At 46.6% G+C, this 20,169-nt stretch overlaps 1 protein-coding gene across 2 annotated transcripts in view; it reads right to left on the reverse strand.

Annotated features, from left to right (window-relative positions):
- Positions 1-17,071, reverse strand: part of TBC1D2B (TBC1 domain family member 2B) — an 82,532-nt gene extending 65,461 nt beyond the window's left edge. For both annotated transcript variants that reach the window (XM_031002319.3, XM_055363912.2), the window contains exon 1: positions 16,650-17,071. In XM_031002319.3, the coding sequence (XP_030858179.1) occupies positions 16,650-17,006 (357 nt within the window). In that variant the 5' untranslated portion in view covers positions 17,007-17,071. The remainder of the gene's footprint in view (positions 1-16,649) is intronic.
- Between the last annotated feature and the right edge of the window lie 3,098 nt (positions 17,072-20,169).

A 20,169-nucleotide genomic window follows, 5' to 3' on the forward strand; every position in this document is an offset into this window, starting at 1 on the left:
TTGTAGTACCAGCTACTCAGGAGGCCGAAGTTAGATGATCGCTTGAGCCCAGGAGACAGAGTTTGCAGTGAGCCGAGATCTGTACCCAGCCTGGGCGACAGAGCAAGACCTATCTCTTGGTTGGGCACTGTGGCTCACTCCTGTAATCCCAGCACTTTGGGAGGCCGAGACAGGCAGATCACCTGAAGTCAGAAGTTCAAGACCAGCCTGGCCAACATGGTGAAACCTCGTCTCTATTAAAAATGCCAAAATTAGCCAGGTGTGGTGGCACACTCCTGTAATCCCAGCTACTCGGGAGGCCGAGACAGGAGAATCGTTTACACCCAGGAAGCGGAGGCTGCAGTGAGCCGAGATCGCGCCACTGCACTCCAGCCTGGGCAACAAGAGTGAAACTCTGTCTCGAAATGAAATCAGAAGACCCTGTCTCTTTAAAATATAATAATAATAGGCCAGGCACAGTGGCTCATGCCTGTAATCCCAGCACTACGGGAGACAGAGGCAGGCAGATTGCTTAAGCCCCGGAGTTCAAGATCAGCCTGGGCAATATGGTAAAACCTCGTCTCTATTAGAAATATAAATTTACCAGGTGTGGTGGCACACTCCTGTAATCCCAGCTACTTGGGAGGCTGAGACAGGAGAATCATTTAAACCTGGGAGGCAGAGATTACAGTGAGCCAAGATTGTGCCATTGCACTCCAACCTAGGCAACAAGAGCAAAACTCCATATCAAAAACAAAACAAAAGACCCTGTCTCTTAAAAATATAACAATAATAGGCCAGGCACAGTGGCTGACACCTATAATCCCAGCACTTTGGGAGGCAGAGGCAGGCAGATCGCTTGAACCGAGGAGTTCGAGACCAGCCTGGCCAACATGGTGAAATCCCCTCTCTACAAAAAGTACAAAAATTAGCCAGGTGTGGTGGTGCATGCCTGTAGTCCCAGCTACTCAGAAGGCTGAGGTGGGAGAATTTCTTGAGCCCAGGAGGTTGAAGCTGCAGTGAGCCATAACTGTACCACTGTACTCCAGGCTGGGTGACAGAGCGAGACCCTGTCTCCAAAAATATATATATAATTTATATATATTATATATATAATAGCATTAGGACAACTGGTCAAATACCTGGAAAAAAAATAAGTGATGCCCTGGGTGAGAAACCTATCATCAGAGAAAATAATTTCAAATTCAATTCATGATTTAATAAACTAATGAATTTAATAAAAACCATTAAATGAATGAATTTAATAAATTTAATAAACCATTAAATTAGAAAAAAAAGCCTGTATAATTAAAATTAAGTTTCTATCTCTTTCTGCCTCTTACAACAACAGTTGTATAGATTTCCACCAAATTATAAAGGTATGGAAGGGATGATAGGACTTAAATCAAGCAATGTGGCACAGCAGAAATTCACATGGGAAGGTTTAGCTAAAACTGAAGTATAAACAGCAGCCACAAGACTCTATGCAGAAAATGAATGCCATGTGCACCATGATGCAGTAGACGAGGAAAACAAAACACTCTTTCAAGACCGAGCCCAAAATTGAAAGCTAGAAGGACAGACACTTCAAACTGTAAGCCCCGGAGCTGCTTCTCCCATGGGCAACCCTGCAAGCCGTCTCCAGGCAGCAGGGAGTCACTGATTGTAAGAGGGCTGATTAGTCTCCCCAGCAGCACAAGAAACTGCTGTCCTAACATTTCTATTCTCTTGGAAGGTAAAGGGCTTTCTAAACCCACAAAGAAAGCAAAGCAAAGAAAATATGTGTCTAAAACACTACAAATAAATTAATAGACAATGACGAACTGAAAAAAGACCAAACAACTTCAAAGTCACTAAGCATGGTGTAGAGTTTCACACCACCATAGCTTTGCAGGGCTCTTCACTCTTCCTGGACTGTGGGAAGTCCTGTTTGTCTGGTGAGATCCCATTAATCTTTAGTTTTTTAAAAAAACAACATATTTTAGACTTATATTTCAAATAATAACAATCTACATCTGCTGAGGAGAATTTGGAAAACACAGGAAAGCAAAGAAGAAAATAAAATGAACATAGCTGCATCACCAGAAATAACCTCCATCAATACTTTGGTATTTCCAAACATCTTTCTACCCATAAATGTATAGAAAATTCTCTACCCATATATTTTCTACCAATTTTCTAGCCAACTGGTAGAAAACCAATTTTCTTTATAAAACTGTATTAAAATTATATAGACTCTTCCATAATCTATATTTGCATATTATATTAGACACCATCAATTAAACAATTCCTGTGTGCCAGACACTATGCTTTCGCTTTGTACACACTGTCATTTAACCCTCGTAACTAACTCTCCCCAAACAGTATCATCTGCTTGCCCATGGACCCTGGAGCCTAACTACCAAGGTTCAAATCCCAGCTCTGCTACTGGCTGGCTATGTTAGGTATGTTACATAAATTGTCTGGGCCTCGGATTCCTTGCTGGTAAAATTGAAATAATAATAATAGGAACCTACTTCATGGTATTGAAGATTAATGAGTTAACATGTGTTAAGCTCAAAAGGGTGTTTGGCACAAAGTACTCATTACGTATCAACTATCTATATTATCATGTTTACCCATGATAACCCACTTAACATGTGTTAAGCTCAGAAGAGTATTTGGCACAAAGTACTCATTGTGTATCAACTACCTATATTATCATGTTTACCCAAAATCTCATAGCCACTTGGCACAGTCAAAACTCAAACCCGAGTCTGCATTACTTGCTATCAAGGGGGAGGATGAGAGAGCATGTCCAAGACAAAATCAATCCTCTCAGCATTTTAGCAGAAATCACAAGTTCTCCTATGGTTTTTCTCAAATATTGAAATGCTGATGGCCTCAATCAATAGCAAAGTTCAAATAAAAGCCTCTAGGTTGGCTTCAGGGACAAATAAAACTATATCAGATGCTGGTCCCCACATCAGTAGAGAAGGTCCTCTGGACATTAAATCTAGAGGGCTCAGCATAGTGTCACTGGGAGAGGGCATGACCATCAGTCTATGATGGCCAACATGGTTCCACTCTTAATCACAATTCTGCTCTAAGGGTGTTTCTCAAAAATAGACTGCTGTGAGCAATAACACCACCACACACAAGCAAATATGGGGAGGACAGAAACTTCTCCAGCCTGATATAATAGAATCGCCAGGTCTCCTATTCCTAAGGACTCCCTTGTCAGTCTCTCAGATTCATGCATCCTGACAGTCTCAGAGTCATCTACCCCTGGGCCTCTGGGTCTCCAGATTCATCTACCCCTGGGCCTCTGCAACAGCTTCCTAACTGGACTTGCTGTCTCAGTCTCTCCTCTCCAAACTCTCTTCTGACACCAAGCCAATGAAGTCATATATGTCGCATGCTTAAAACTCTCTCATGGCTTCCAAGTGTCGAGAAATCTGGCCCACACTGCCCCACACTCCATAGAACTATAACCTTTCTCCCACACAAAAGGCCCACAAAAGCCTTCACAATCTCTGCTCCTACTGCACTAACACCTCCCTAACAAATTCCCACTCACTCAAGACCCAGTTCAAGCACCTCATCTGTAAGGCCAGCCAACATCCCTAATACAACCAAACGATCATTCCTCCAACACGCTCTATGTGATGCACACCATCTCAATCACCCCCTTAGGGTTATGAACTCTGGGTTCCTTCCCAAAGGGTCAGGTCCTACCATGTTTATTAGCCAAAAGAACAACATAACCAACAATCACGAAGGAGCCACAGGAAGGAAAATATATATACAGAATAGGTCAAGTCTGCATACCTTCTAGAAAGCAATTTAAATTACATGGATAGTTTTGGGTATCCATTTCTGAAAAGAATGCAATGGCTGCTCATAATGAAGGAATTTTTGTTTCTTAAACTCAAGGAAGGATATCTGGATCTCTAAGAAATGTCTAAAGTAATTTCTTCCATAAGCAATAAAAAGCACAAGAATATTGTAAGCAGCCTGATAATACAAAACAAAATTCAAATGGAAAACAGACTATAACCCCGAATCTGATAAATAACTCTAGGTTCCAAATTTTTTCCTGAGTGTTTCAAAATCATGAGCCTGGAAACAATCTCAAGGGATCTGGCCCAGCACCAGTGGAAAAAAAAAATGTATTTTTTTCCCCGGGAAGGTTTTGAAATCTTCTGTTTCAGCCCAGCAACAGAGACTAAGAAGGCAAATACTGGATCTCCTGGCTCCTTGGAAAATGGAATGCAAGGTCACAAACCTCCATTCCTCTACTGAACATAACAAATTCTCCTTTCATATCTTTTAAAATTGCTATCTTAAAATTAGCATTCATATGTCTTACAAAATAATTGTATCTTATTAAAATAGTTCTAATCTAGCCCCTTTCAAAGGCTGAGCACACACCTAGAACCCATAATCAATGTCTCGGAAGAGTCTGCGTTGAGGTGGGCAGTCATTCCCTGGGAAGATGCCACATTCATCATCCATTCTGGTAGGTGGTAGTCTGAGGAGTTCTGCCATCTCTAACACTCAAGCACCCCTTTTAAAAAGCAAACACCTTGAGAGAAAAGCCATTTCTTAAACCCATATTCAGCAAATACATTTTTAAGCAAATACCATTTGACAGAGATTAGCAACTAAGGGTAATGGACTAGAAGAATAGGGCCTACAACTAGAATAAAGAAGAGCAAATATGAGTTCACAGGAAAGTGGGCAATGAAAACAACTGGGCTTGTGAGGGATCTGGCCACATCAAAGCCTCTCACAGCCCAGGCCACCCAGCTGGGCTGAGCCACAGATTTCATCAAGACAAGGGCAAGGACAAGGCCACTCTCCGGACATGCTCGTCCCTACAGGAAATGTAGAAGCCTGTCAAAATACTTTCTGTTTCAGAGAGAAAGGGAGCACGAGGCCTCCAAGTGACCACAGGGCTACATTCCTATGGTTCCCTCTCAGCTCTGCCATTGCACAATGTGAGAGAGCCAGGGATGAGCTCAGGATAAATAACAACTCCTGCAGCCACAGCCTGTAGCCTATTGGATGGTCTTGCTCCACCTCTGCCTACATTGGCTTCCACACACTATGCAATACCACATTATTCTGCTTGATGTTTTTCAACTAAAACTAGGGCAAAAGAATGACTGACTTAACATGAAGTTTTAGGAAACGGAGTTGGGACAGGTTCCCAGGCTCCACCCACCAGAGATTCGGGAGGCAGTGGAGCCAGGTACCAGGAACCCGCCTAGTCTTTCAGTGAATTTACAGGCATGTTTGGGAACCACGGTGATTTCTAACAGTTTTAAGGTGGAGTTGGTGTCTCAGGAGTATCAGATGGTCGTCCTATATCATTGTTACCCACTTCTCTCTGGTGAAAAGCTGGGGGATCTGAAAGTACTTACCAGCTCTTTGGTGGTGGTGATCACCGCAATTCACCCTCCCAGAAATACCGAAAGATGCCAAGTGAACACTGTTCCCTCCTGGAGCCTCCCTCTGAATGCTCAGGAAGGAACCCTAGCACGCAGGGTCTGCCAGCCACCATGATCAGCAAAGGAGACAGAAACCTTGGGGCCAATGGAGAATTGGGCCAAAAGCCACTCCTCTGCAGCATAGAAACTCAGAATGCAAAGAAGATATGCAGCTATAAACCACAGAGAGTCAACCCGAGGATGGAGGGCTCACACTTCACTGGTCTTCACCCAAGCAGTTTAGTTACTTCTAGTCCACTTAGAAAGCCACCATCATACAGGGTCAGTCTTTTCTTCACAGCCAAAGAGAACATTCATCATCGGGAGGAGAGCAGTGTTTCACAGGGAAGCCACAGAGATCTGCAGCAGAAGGGCTGGGATGCTGGAAAGAAAGGCAGATTCCTGAGGCCCACTCTGGCCTGCCAACTAAAGCAGAATCTCCAGGGGACGAACCCCACAATCTGCATTTTAACAGAACCCAGGAGGAGTCTTTTCCACACAAAATTTAAGAACTGCGGTTCTGAGGGAGCTATTTTCCTTTAAAAGACAGAAACAAAAAAAGTCTTATCAGCATGTTACCTCTACGACAGTATATACAAGAGAGCTGTGTAAACAGTATAAAAAGTGGTTCACTTCTAAGGCCAGAGGGTATGCCTTACAGAGCAGAATGAAAAGATACAGCCATCTGCCAACTGCCTGTTTTCCTTTGACGAACCAAAGAGAAAACCAAAGCCACCTCCAAAGAGAAGCCCTCTCAAAAGGGATGCACCAGGCCTCAATCTCTGCCAGGGAAACATCACTGATGCCTCCTATCAAGTCAACCCCCACTGGAAGTTTATAACCTATGCTGTTAATTTCCAACCTCCATGTGACTAAACTTCTTAAATCTGTGCCCCAACACAAAATGGTTGAAGGTACAATTTGAGTCTCCATATACAACTACTAAAAAAAGAATAAGCCCAATTTTCTACTAATGGATTAAGACAGATATATAAAGCAAGTATCATCAAACTGCTGGGTTTAAAATGGTAAAATATCGTTCATGTGTTTGGAGAAAGAGAAGGTTTCAGTGGTAGGGTAGCTAGCTGTGGGACTCAGCTTCCTCTCTGTATCACACATGGGAAGGGGGCTGATCTCTGAGGGCCTCTCCAGTTCTAACTTTGGGATAATGACCCTTGAGCAAAAATAATGAATGCCTTTCTCCAGCTCCCAGAGCCACCTATTGACAATGCCCTAATCACACCCAAAACAGACACAGAAGCTCCCTGAGGCCAGAGGCAAAGCTTGACTCCTGCTCAACAAAGTCTGTTTGGTGAATGGCCAGTTGGCTGCATCCATTTAGAAAGCTGGCCACCTTCTCTGCAAGCACAGCCTCTCCTGAATACCAGAGAGCTGGAGAGGAAAACGAATACTGGGCTTGCTGCCTAGAAATAATTCCTATAATCCAAGATCAACATCTCTGATAACATTAGCCTGCCCACCTCCAGGCCACGGCCAGGCCTGCCATCTGACACTCAGCGACACAAGTCCCAGCCCAGGGGCAGTCTGCTCAAGGAAAGTCTGCTGGTACAGTAGCACTGGCCTAGGAAAGGGGCAGAAAGAAGAAGCACACAGGATCTCAGCTACCAAATCCCCACTTCTCACACTGGATTCTAGTTCTCCCAGGCAATCTCTGCAAAGGCTAAGAAAATGGCCAAGCATGCAAACTCATTAGAAGATGGTGATTCCCAGCTTACAGGGAACACATGTTGCTGATCAAACAGGAACTAAGTCTTTGAGCAGCTACACAATTATACCAACATTTACTAACTCACTTGTCCCATCTTCAGGGAGCTTTCTTGATAATCAGTTATACAGAACTCTCCAATTCTGCAGTGTTCACCAAAATTATTACACAAATCACAGATTTCTGGCCCTGGGCTATATCCAGATTAGTATTTTACATATGGATGCCCCCTCCCCTTCATTTACTATGGAGAAGTGCCAGACTTCTCAGAATCAAAAAACTTGCAGACATGTGATATTTATCTCAGTGCTGAATACTACAAACATGGTCCTCTTCAATGTTTTTTTCAAAACTCTTACAATTCTTTGATTATATCAGATGCTAAGCTATTTTTAAAGTTAACACTACAGTTTCTTAAATCAATGGAAAATTTTCACTGCCGTATTTGCAGCAAGAAGCATAGTGCTTAGAATATGATAAATGCTCAAAAATATTTGCTGAGTAAATGGACACTACAAACATCCGTTTCACCATGAAATGAAAGCACACACCACACACACACACACACACACACACACACACACACACACACACACACAGAGAATATGAGGGCTTAAAGCATGCATTTAGCCAACAAGCATCTAACAGGTGCTGGGATCCTCTAAGTATGAAAGGCACAGTAGTGAAATACACTGACAAAATCTCCCAGGAGGTGATGCTCTGGTAGGACACAACAGCAGACACTCAAAGACTAGACCAGGAGCAAAACCATCCTGAATCTGTAGCCGACTGAGGGCCTCCTGTGCTGGCTGGTGAGCTACTGCCTGCTGGACAATCACGAAAGCCACAGTCTCCCCAGGGATCCTCTCTGCTTCTTGCCCCTCACATGGCCTCACATATCCGAGTGCTCAAGATGTTTACTGAACTGAGCACTCCAGGCAAAGTACTTCACAGAACACTAGTTACAAGCCACTAACTAGTCACCACTACCCAGTTTACCATTTCCACATTGCATTCACTCTGTGAAAGCAAACAAAACCCAGCTGAGGGCTGGCCTGACAGGATATGGGTGAACACCCGATCAAATGTCATTAAGATCCCACTACATAAATACCAGAACCGAAAATTGCTAATGAAAATGCCTCTCCCTCTCCCAAACTGACAGTCACTTCTACAATGGTGGGGTGTCTTTCTTTCTTTAGAGGAAGGGGGTGTTACTGTTTGTATTTTGTTCTGACTGGAGGTGGGAAGTCTGCACCCCAGTGGCTCAAAGGTAAAAGCAACTGATCGAGAAGACTGGTCCACCCCCCTCAGACATGAGGTGGGAGCTGGTACATCTGAATACTCCTTCCATTTCTCAAGAAATCGTCATCTCCACGGAGGAAGGAAACTGGTAATGTGCATATGAGCAAAGCAAGTGCAGCAGGAGAGAAGTCAATGCCGGGGGCCATTAGGAATGCTTCAGGAAAGGAAGTCCACCAGGGCGGGCCGGCCCTAGCCACACACACACCTGCCAAATCGAGCTTCACCCATCACAACACCCACCACTAAGAAACAAAATTAAGAAGCAACTGCTCAAGATAGGTTCAGCTTTGCAGTTATCTACTTTTAAATCTGTTTGCCAGTACATAACATATAAATACATCAACCCTTCGTACCCAACACGATAATCCTCTAACCTAGTTACATAAAAATACTAGGCATGACCAAACCATCAGTTCCACAGTCCAAATGTGTGTCCCCGCAAAATTCACGTGTTGAGACCCAGTCCCCAAGATGATGTATTAAGAGGGAAGCCTTGTGGGAAGTGATTTAAGTCATGAGGGCAGAGCCCTCTGGAATGAGATCAGGGTCCTTATGAAAGAGGCCAGAGTGGTAAAAGGAATTTGAGGAGAAAAATACATTTAGATAGATAGATATATACATACATATATACAAACATACATAGATGGAGGTCCCAGAAGGAACTTGTCTGTCCCCTTCTGCTATGAGGACACCACTAGAAGGCACCACCTCTAAAGCAGAGTGAGCCCTCACCAGACACAAAATCTGCTGGTGCCTTCATCTTGGGCTTCCCAGCCTCCAGAACTATGAGAAATAAATTTCTGTTGTTTATAAGCTACCCTGTCTATGGTATTTTTTCACAGCAGCACAAATGGCCTAAAACAATCTATCTGGGAGCAGAAGAAAGAAAAAAAAAAACCTATTTGTCAAACCCTGCTTAAAACTCTACTGACTCTAGCTCTTAAGACGAAAACAAAATCCTGCCCTGGCCCAAGGCCTGCCTCTTCCAAAGGCTATGTCCCCTTCACTCCTAGTTGCCACCAGGCACTCCTTGAGTCCCACATGCAACCAGCACCCCCACCTAAGGGCCTCTGCTTATGCCATTTCCTCTCCCTACAACACTTTACTTCCTCCTCTCCACCCCCACCCCCGCCCCAGTCAACACCAACTCATCCTCTGAGTCTCAGCTCAAATGTCACTTCTTCAGGAAAGTCTTTCCTAGCCCTCCACCAACCATAAACCAGATCAAGATCCTGAACTATACATGCATTGCATATCTTTCCTTTCAAACTTCCTAGCACTGGTTGGTGTTTGTTATATTTTATTAACGTCTGTCCCCCCCACCTACTGAAAGCTCCAGGAGGACAGAGACTGTTTGTCTTGTCCAGTCATATCCCCAGTGCCTAAGCACACACAGTGAGTGAATGAGTGGGAAGCTCCTGAGGCCTTCCTAGAACACAAGTCAGTGAACTACAGCCTGCGGTCATTTCCAGTCTCTGCCTATTTCTGTACAATCTACAAGGCAAGGGCAGTTTTAACATTTTTATTTTGCTATTTTATTTTTTTGAAACAGGGTCTCCCTCTGTCACCCAGGCTGGAGTACAGTGGAGAAAACACAGCTCACTGCAATGTCCACCTCCTGGGATCAAGCAGTCCTCCTGCCTCAGCCTCCCAAGTAGCTGGGACTAAAGACATGTGCCATCATGCCTGGCTAGTTTGTTTTTTGTTTTGAGACAGAGTTTCGCTCTTGTCGCCCAGGCTGGAGTGCAATGGCGCCATCTCAGCTCGCTGCAACCTCTGTTTCCTGGGTTCAAGCAATTCTCCTGCCTCAGCCTCCCAAGCAGCTGGGATTACAGGCATCCGCCACCACACCCAGCTAATTTTGTATTTTTAGTAGAGACAGGGTCTCACCATGCTGGTCAGGCTGGTCTCAAACTCCTGACCTCAAGTGATCCACCCACCTCGGCTTCCCAAAGTGCTGGGATTACAGGCGTGAGCCACCACATCCAGCCACGCCTGGCTAGTTTTTTTACATTTTTGTAGGGATAGGGTCTCACTTTGTTGCCTAGGCTGGTCTCGAACTATTGGGATCAAGTGATCCTCCCATTTCGGCCTCCCAAAGTGCTGGGATTACAGGAGTGAGCCACTGTGCCCAGCTAACATTTTTAAATGGTTGAAAAAAATCAAAAGAATATTTTGTGAAATGTGAAAATTATATGAAATCCAAATTTCATTGTCCATAACTAAAAGTTAAAACACAGCTATACTCATTCTATGGTTGTTTCTGTACTACAACAGCATAGTGACAGATATGGCAGAGTGCGCAAAACCTAAAATAGTATGTGGCCCTTTACATAAAAAGTTTGCCTCTGCTATAACAGTGTCCTTGGAGTCCTGACCATGGACATGAAATATATGAGACCTGAAAATATGGAACTGACTGTAAGCTCTCTCCTCTGGGGAAGGGTGAGTCATAACCCCCTTTTGGATTCCTGATGTCTGTTAAATTCAGTGGGCATTCACTGAATGGCTGCCACCTCCACGACATGAGGCAAGAATGGCATGTAATACACCTGTATATTTGGGAGTTCTGGCTGATCACTTCTAAAGGGTCAGGGCTCACACCAAAACCAGTGCTTACTGGGTGACCATTTTCTATTCATTCATTCAACAAATGTCTACCTGGGCACCTTACCTTAGTCGGTTCAGGCTGTTATAACAAAAATACCACAGACTGAGTGGCTTAAACAACAGAAATTTACTCAGTTCTGAAGGTTGGAATGTCCAAAATCAAGGTGCTGGTCAATCTGGTTCCTGGCGGGGGCCCTCTTCCTGGTTTGCAAAGGAATGCCTTTTTGCTGTATCCTCATAGGTGGAAGGGGAGATCATCTCTCCAGGGTCTCTTTTTATAAAGGCACTAATCCCATTCATGAAGGCTCCACCCTCATGACTTAATTACCTCCCAAAGGCCCCACCTCTAAATATCATCACACTGGGAGCTGGCACTTCAACATACAAATTTTTCAGGAACACAAACACTAGTTTATAGCACGTCTCCTTTGTGCCAGATACTGTTGCAGGAGCTGAGGATACACACAGTCCTTAGGGAGCTTACCCTCTGGTTAGCAGGTAATAGGATAGAGACTCCCCTGCAATGAGGACTGTGTGAGGCAGTGGGAGAGGGAGATGGAATGCCACTGTGATATCACAAGCACAATACTGGACTTGCCTTGAAGGAACTTACTAATTGGAAAGCCATGAAAAGTTAAATTCCCATAACTTAAAGAGTTAAATAATGCTTCAAGACTGAGCAGATGCCCTAGGGCAGAACAGCTTAGAAGAACCAAACAGCAAAGGAGGCTGGTTCACCACATCTATTTTGCACTGAACACAATATGATTACCCAAGCCGACAAATGTTTGTCATTAAGAGAAATTTCAACACCAGGGAATGTGCATTCCCACAAAAGTGGTTAAGAATAGGGGTACACAGCTATTCAGTTACGTGTGGCTCAGAAACCAATACACATGTCTATTTAGCACCAAGCACCTACGGAGGGAGGAATTCATTTGCTGACGGTCTGATGACGCTCTCTTGCTCCAAAGACTGCAGAGATCTGGAAGATCAAGGCTGTTTAAGCTTCACCCTCGGTCAGTCACATGCTCTCCTTCCCCTAAGTGCCTCAGATTCCAGTAAAGCTCTGTGAGAAGCCTCCAGCACCCCTACACACAGAGAGAGACGCACACAGGAAGCATCAGCCTTTGCCAGACCCTTGCAGCAGTTTCCAGACATGTCCAGCAAAAGGTACTAGGCATCCTGGTAAAGAACTGGGCAGTAAAATGTTCCCTTGTGATACTCACTATCCAAAAAGGACAGATATTAAATGCAATAAAAGGAAAGACTACTACTACGCCTTATCCGATCCCCAACAAAGTCAAAAAACAGTAGACTTGTCAGAACAGACAATACAATTAGATACTACACATTTTAGACATTCACTGTTCCTGGAGCCTCTACTTTCAGAGAGGGTCTGAGTCTAGCTTCATGATGTTGGCAAAATCACATCCCCTCTCTAGCCTCTATTACCTCATAAGGCACCAGATCAAATCCCTAAGTTTGGGAATAGAGGAGTTTACCAAGAAATTCCTATATCAGCTTTCATTAAGACTTACATAGAAAAACATTTTGAAAAAGCCCAACAAAACCACAGCTTCTCCAGAGAGGGCTGAAAGACACTTGTAAATAAGAAAAACATATGATAATAGCATAAGAAAATTGCTGATTTTTCTTTACTTTTTAACCCTCTGTGATAAGAAATGGTATTTGTAAAATTATACACAACTAGCTGAAGTCTGAGCAGGGCTAAATCCTAACTTAAAATCCTTAGAAATCAGGGTCTCCTCTATGGCTGGGCAGCCCTAAAGTTAAACATTAAGGCTTAAGGGAATCAGTTCTTGCATTTGAAAGACGAAAAGGAAGATAAACTGGTAATTTCCATACTTACACCATAAAGATTTTACTCCTACAGCTCAAAAGAAATAACTGTACAATGAAATTTAATTTTCTTAAAACACACGCCTGGCTGGGTGCGGTGGCTCACATCTGTAACCCCAGCACTTTGAGAGGCGGAGGCAGGTGGATCACGAGGTCAGGAGTTTGAGACCAGCCTGGCCAATATGGTGAAACCCCGTCTCTACTAAAAATACAAAAATTAGCTGGGAGCGGTGGCACGCGCCTATAGTCCCTCAGCTCGGAAGGCTGAGGCAGGAGAATTGCTTGAACCCGGGAGCCAGAGGTTGCAGTTAGCAGAGACTGTGCCACTGCACTCCAGCCTGGGCGACACAGCAAGACTCTGTTTCAAAAAAAAAAAAAAAGGGGGGGGAGCAGGGTTTTAGAGTCGGGGTGTTTTTTGCTTGTTTGTTTGTTTGTTTTTAAGGTGGAGTCTCACTCTGTCGCTCAGGCTGGAGTGCAGTGGTGTGATCTCGGCTCACTGCAACCTCCACCTCCCGGGTTCATGCAATTCTCCTGCCTCAGCCTCGCGAGCAGCTGGGACTACAGCGTGTGCCACCATGCCCAGCCAATTTTTGTATTTTTAGTAGAGATGGGGTTTCACCACATTGGCCAGGCTGGTCTCGAACTCCTGACCTCAAGTGATCCACTCGCCTCGGCCTCCCAAAGTGCTGGGATTACAGGCATGAGCCACCACGCCTGGCCTTCTCCTCCCTTCTTCCAGAAAGCCTTGCCTGATTTCCATTCCCATTGTTGTATATAGCCAACACTCGGTACTATCTTATTCTGTGACCAATTTAATTTTACATGTCAAAATATTCCTCCATTGTCAGTAACCCAAAGGAAAATGTATTTCCTTTCTTTAAAAAAAATTCTGAACCTACAAAAAGATGGATAGCATAATAGGACAAACACTGATATACCTATGACCCAGTCCAAGAAATAAAACACTGCAAAACAGGAGAAGCCCTGAGGCACCCATTCCCAATCACATCCTCCCTCTTCCCATCACAGGCAACCACTACCTGGAAACCAGGGCTCATCAGCCCCATAAAGCTCTTCCCCTCGCGAAAGAGCATACATCCTTATGATCTGTAGTACTGTTTCACATGATCTTCCTAACCTTTCTATAAGTGGTATCATTCTGAACACAATCAGTGTGTAACTTACTTCTTGTTCAATTTTATTGTTTGTGAGAGTAATCCACGTTGACACCTATAGCTCTAGTACCTTTGTTTACTACTGCATAATATTCCACTATATGAATACACTACATATTTGGCCAAAGACACTGCTTGATGTTTCATATGCCATGTAGTGCCTACTATTTTCCATACCACTATGGAAAATGTGCCAGCCATTTTCCATAACATTCTCCAGAATCCTCACAGCCACCTAATGAGGAAGGTATGATTCCCACTAGACCAAAGAGGAAACTGGAGCAGGGAACTGGTTTAATTTGTCCAATATGTGTGAGCAGCAGACTCCTGCTTCAAGTTCAAGTCCATCGAAGTTTAAAGCCACACTTCTAACAATGCGCCTTGTAACCCTGCCTATGTAGATTCTGATTTATTTATTTATTTATTTTTAAAAATTTTTTTTGAGATGGAGTCTCACTCTGTCACCCAGGCTGAGTGCAGTGGCGCGATCTCTGCTCACTGCAAGCTCTGCCTCCCGGGTTCACGCCATTCTCCTGCCTCAGCCTCCCGAATAACTGGGACTACAGGCACCCGCCACCATGCCTGGCTAATTTTTTGTATATTTGATAGAGATGGGGTGTCACCGTGTTAGCCAGGATGGTCTCGAGCTCCTGACCTCGTGATCCACCCGTCTCGGCCTCCCAAAGTGCTGGGATTACAGGAGATTCAGATTATTTTAATGAAAAAAACTGATAGAGTTCTACAGTCATCTGGGAAAAATGTGAAACACGATGCTCTATTTTCTTTAACAAACATCCCACGGGAAATTCGTCCGACACAGGGACAGCCCGTATGTACACTGAGGAAGAGCCTCTGCCTTTGGCAAAAGTCTCCCACTAGGGTCATTACCAAGTTTATACAGGCACTCTCTAAGTAAGCCTGTGTAGGACTGCAACCCGAGTTGGTTTTCTTTGGGGAAACAGGCTGTCTGCACCCACTTACAGACAGGACAGGGGAGCCCAAGAGAACATGGGAATCAGATCCTGCTTGAACTGGCAAAAGCTGAGTCAGCAAAGCTCTAAGAACATCTCCAGGGAGCAGCTCCAGCTGTTAGCAGCTCTGGGGGTCTGAGGAACAGTCCTCAGCTCACAAGGCCAGGAGTTTGCCTACTCTGCTCTCCGCGTGGCCAGCTTTGGGAGCACTTTCATACACCCCAGCCCAACCCTGTTGCTCTGGAGAAAGCCCAACTTGGAATACGGAAGAGGAGTGAGAGTGAGGGTGGAGACTCACAGAAACCAGGCAGGGAGCAAAGCCTGGAAGAAGGATACCCAGCTCCAGGCCTGGGCCCAGATCCCTCCAGGTGCTCAAAGCAGGTGGGCCCCTAGGAGGTGACAGTCTAGTCCCCCAGAACTCCCAAGGACAGGGGAGGCCTTTCAGCACCAGGACTCCTGACTCTACTCTCCTGCTTCTACACTGTATCTCTCATTTTGTCCGCCCACTGGAGGATGAAGGGAGCCTCAAAGGAGCAAGGCATAACTGGCTGAAAAGACCCCTCCCACCCATCCTGGACAAAGCAAGGAGGAAGAAAACAGGATCTGCCACCTACTGGCTGTGTGACCTTAGCTGGAGCATCCCCGTCCACTCTGGAGGAAAATGTAGTGGACTGTCTCTAAGGGCCCTGCCATCTGGCTCTTTCTGTCTACAGTGCTAAATGCACTCTGGCTCACGCCTGGCATCCCAGCACTTTGGGAAGCTGGATGGGGAGGATGGTTTCGGCCCAGGAGTTCGGGACTAGCCTGGGCAACATAGTGAGACCCCGTTTCTTTAAAAAAAAAAAAAAAAAATTAATTAGCCAGGCGTGGTGGCCCGCACCTGTGGTCCCAGCTACTTGGGAGGCTGAGGTGGGAGGATCTCTTGAGCCCAGGCATGGAGGCTGCAGTGAGCCGAGATCGCACCCCTGCACTCCAGCCTGGACAACAGAACAAGATCCTGTCTCAAAAAGAATAAATAAACAAATAAATAAAAGCGCTGACATTTACTGAGCAGTTTAAAGTATAATTCATTTAATCCCAACACCCCATGAGGTAGATACTACCGCTATCCCATTTTACAGAGGAGGCCGCTGCAGCGCAGAGCGGTTCACTGAGGTACCAAGGCCATAGGCAGAGTTCTAAAGGAGGCCCCAGGGATAGAAGCCTACGCTCACGGATGCCTGGGAAGGCTGCACAGGACATCCACGGGATGGTGGAGGTCGGGAGACACCAGAGACGGGCCCGAGGTTAGGCGCAGAGGGAGATAATGGGTCATGGTGTCTGAGGAAGGAGACGGGGCTTGGTAGCCCCAGCGAGACTGGCCGAAGCCCAGATAGAGGGGAGGAGATAGGAACGAGGGCGGGATGTGGAGAAGCAGGGAAAGGCAGGCCGACGTGGGCAGGGGCGAGGAGGCCTTGGAGGAAGGAGGGTGGATGGCGCAAGCCAGTGGCCGAGGCAGGGGACGCCGGCGGAAGCGCGCGGGCGGCTTTGGGGCGCGCGGTCCCACCTTGAGCACCGTGACGGCTCCCGCGCTGTGCACCTGGAAGTGCGCGGGCGGCTCCGCGCCCGGCTCCGCCGCCTCGTCGGGGCCCTGGTAGCTGAAGCAGGCGTCCGCGATGTCCAAGTGGCCGAGGGGCAGCGCGTCCTGCGGACTCTTGAAATAGTAAAGGTAGCAGCGGCGCGCGTCGAACACGAACCAGCGGCTGCGGTAGCCACGCAGGGGGCCCTTGCCCGACAGCTTCTGAAGATAGCCACACAGCCGCGCTGGCTCCCGCGCCGGACCCGCCCCGGGCTCCGCGGCCGCCCCCTGCGCCGCGCCCTCGCCGCCGCCGCCCTCCTCCGCCCGGGCTCCGGCCCCCGGCATCGCTACCGCGCGCCAACCGTAGGCGCCCGCGCCCGCGCCCTGCGCCTCCGCGCCGCGGCCGCTGCGCCCCCTACCCCCTCCGCACCGCCCCTTCGCTCCGCACGGCCCGCGGGCGCGCAAAGCACCCTGGGACTTGTAGTCTCGCCCCCGCCCGCCCGCCGGCCGTTGCCCCCTCAGCCCCCGGAGGCAGCGTCCTGCGACCAGCACCCCGCGGGTCAGTTGCCTTCGTGCTACCTGGGCTCCAAGTCCTCGCCCTGCCGGATGAAGCAATGGTCTATTTCTTTACGGCAGTGTAGGTACATGGGAGTGTGCATCTCTCAAAACCCAGCGGAGTGTCCGCTTAAAACTGCATTTCACACTGTGTATCTTATTCTAAAAACTTGATATTTAAATCTCCCTCCTGCCAGAGTCTCAAGCTAATATTGTAAAAATGAGACAGCCTATTGCCTGGTGCTGAGTGGGTGCTCAGTAAATATTTGCAGAATTCATGAAAGCCAGAGCGTTTCCTGCCTCTCCAGACCTCAGTTCATTTATTGAATTCAACATATATTTATTGAGCGCCTTCTGAATGCCGGGTACGGTTCTGTATGCCAGGCCCTGACGGATACAGCAGTGAACAACCAATCATTCTCCTGCCCTCGTGGAGGTTATATTCTAGTAAGGCAGGGAGGTGACACACAAGAAAGCAGATAAAAGTAATGTGTGCTATGTTGTATAAATGCCGTGATGACATGTAAATGATTACCGCTTAAAATAGCACCTAGTATTTATCAGTGCTTTATAGATTAACTTATTTGAACACTCACAACCTGAGAGGGCAAATCTATTGCTTTGTAATAAAGCAAAGAGAAAGAATGAATAAGACCAAGTATTTGCTAGCACAACAGGGTGACTATAGTCAAAAATAATATAATTGTACGTTTAAAAATAACCAAAAGAATATAATACAGGCGCGGTGGTTCACGCCTGTAATCCCAGCAGTTTGGGAGGCCGAGGTGGGTGGATCACCTGAGGTCGGGAGTTCGAGACCAGCCTGACCAACATGAAGAAACCCCGTCTCTACTAAAAATACAAAATTAGCTGGGCGTGGTGGTGCATGCCTGTAATCCCAGCTACTCGGGAGGCTGAAGCAGGAGAATCTCTTGAACCCCGGAGGTGGAGGTTGCAGTGAGCCGAGGTTGCGCCATTGCACTCCAGCCTGGGCAACAAGAGCAAAACTCTGTCTAAAAAGAAAAAAAAAAGTATAATTGGATTGTTTGTAACACAAAGGATAAATGCTTGAGGTGATGGATACCTTACTTACCCTGATTTGATTATTATGCATTGCATGCCTGTATTAAAATATCTCATGTAACCCATAAATATATACACCTACTATGTTCCCACAAGAATAAAAAATAAGTAAAAAGCCAAGTGAGAGGATGAGGTGATGGGGGGCAGGTAGCAGGCTGCTGCCCCAGGACAGGCAAGGAGGCTGGTCTGATCCTGTGACATGGAGCACAGACCCAGATGATGGGAGGGACAGGGGCAACCAGAAATGTGGGTGAAGCATTCCAGGGAGAGGGAATAGTGAGTACAAGAGCTCACTTTATTCAAAGGAAAAAGGAAGTGTATAGCTACATAGCTACATTTGTGAAGGCCCAAACCAAATATCTCACCCTCATAGATTTGCATGTTTTATACAGACACACTGAAAGACCCAGGTGGAAAACTGACCTTTCTGAGCTGGACAGGGACACAAATTAGACTGCCTGTTTGGAGCCACCCAGGTAGGAAGGGCAGGTTCTGGGTCCTCACCCAGCCTGCCGACTCTCTGCAGGCCCTACAGTGGCACCACGCAAGCATTCCTTTCCTGGGACCCATCAGAGGTCTGGCTGACCTCTCCACCTGTCTTTGAGCACAATCAGCACAGTGTTAAGGACTGGGCTCTGACTTCACACTGATCAGATGTGTCTCCTAGCTCTGCCACTTACCAGAGGCATGACCTTGGGCAAGTGATTTAACCTCTCTGGGCCTCAGTCTCTTCATTTATAAAACAGGGTTGATAAATACAAGTAGCTATCTCGTGCTGTTGTTATTGAAAGGGTTACGTGAGAAATGCATATGAAAGTGCTTAGCACGGTGCCTCACACATAGTAAGCAGTCAGCACATATCAGCTGTTATTATTATCATCATGCAGTTAACACCGATGTCTTCCTCATCAGTCAGCAGATTCGGAGAGGGGGAATCCAACAGTCAGACCGGGCCCAGACAAGGGAGGCCAGACACTGTGGTGCTGCAGGAGTGGAGTGGGCTGCTCTCGGGAGCAAGGGGTCCAAGTTCAATTTGGGCCTCACCATGTATGTAAAAGGGGCTGTGACTAATTGGCTTGTGGGGTAGGCAGTCAGGGTGGGGTCTGACCTTGAAATACTGTGGGAAAGGGAAGAGCTGGGAGAACCCGGTCTGTATTGCCATGGTACAGGGAGGCAACAGGACAGGGGAGGGTGTAGCCCATCTCTCCTAGATCTATCAGTAAGTTATAAGGAAGTGGGGGTGGCCATGACCTGTGGTCCCAGTGGACAGGACCAAGCCCCGTGAGGTGTCTCACGGGGGCCGATGTCTGCTAGGCCCGAGGAAGGCATCCTTCACAGGCACAAGCCACGAGCCCCGCTCCTGGACTAAGAGTCTGGGCTGGCTGGCCAGGGCTAGGCAGATGGGACGGGACAAGGGTGCTGTTTTAAGTGGTGATCATCTACATGTCATCACGGCATTTATACAACATGGCACACATTACTTTTATCTGCTTTCTTGTGTGTCACCTCCCTGCCTTACTAGAATATAATCTCCACGAGGGTAGGAGAATGATTGGTTTGTTCACTGCTGTATCCACCAGGGCCTGGCATGCAGAACCGTACCTGCTGTCTGTGCCCCTCAGTGGGCAAGCTGGACTTCAGCCTGACTCCCCTACACCTGAGCCTCCAATCCTTCCCTGGTCACCCAGCACAGATGAGCTGGGGCCATTTTAAAATGCTTGCAGGGCTGAGTGTGGTGGCTTACGCCTGTAATCCCAGCACTTTGGGAGGCCAAGGAGGGCAGATCACAAGGTCAGGAGTTTGAGACCTGCCTGGGCAACATGGTGAAACCCAATCTCTACTAAAAATACAAAAATGAGCCAGGCACGGT

This window comes from Gorilla gorilla, chromosome 16 (genome assembly GCF_029281585.2).
Source record: "Gorilla gorilla gorilla isolate KB3781 chromosome 16, NHGRI_mGorGor1-v2.1_pri, whole genome shotgun sequence".
Classification (NCBI taxonomy): Eukaryota; Metazoa; Chordata; class Mammalia; order Primates; family Hominidae; genus Gorilla; species Gorilla gorilla.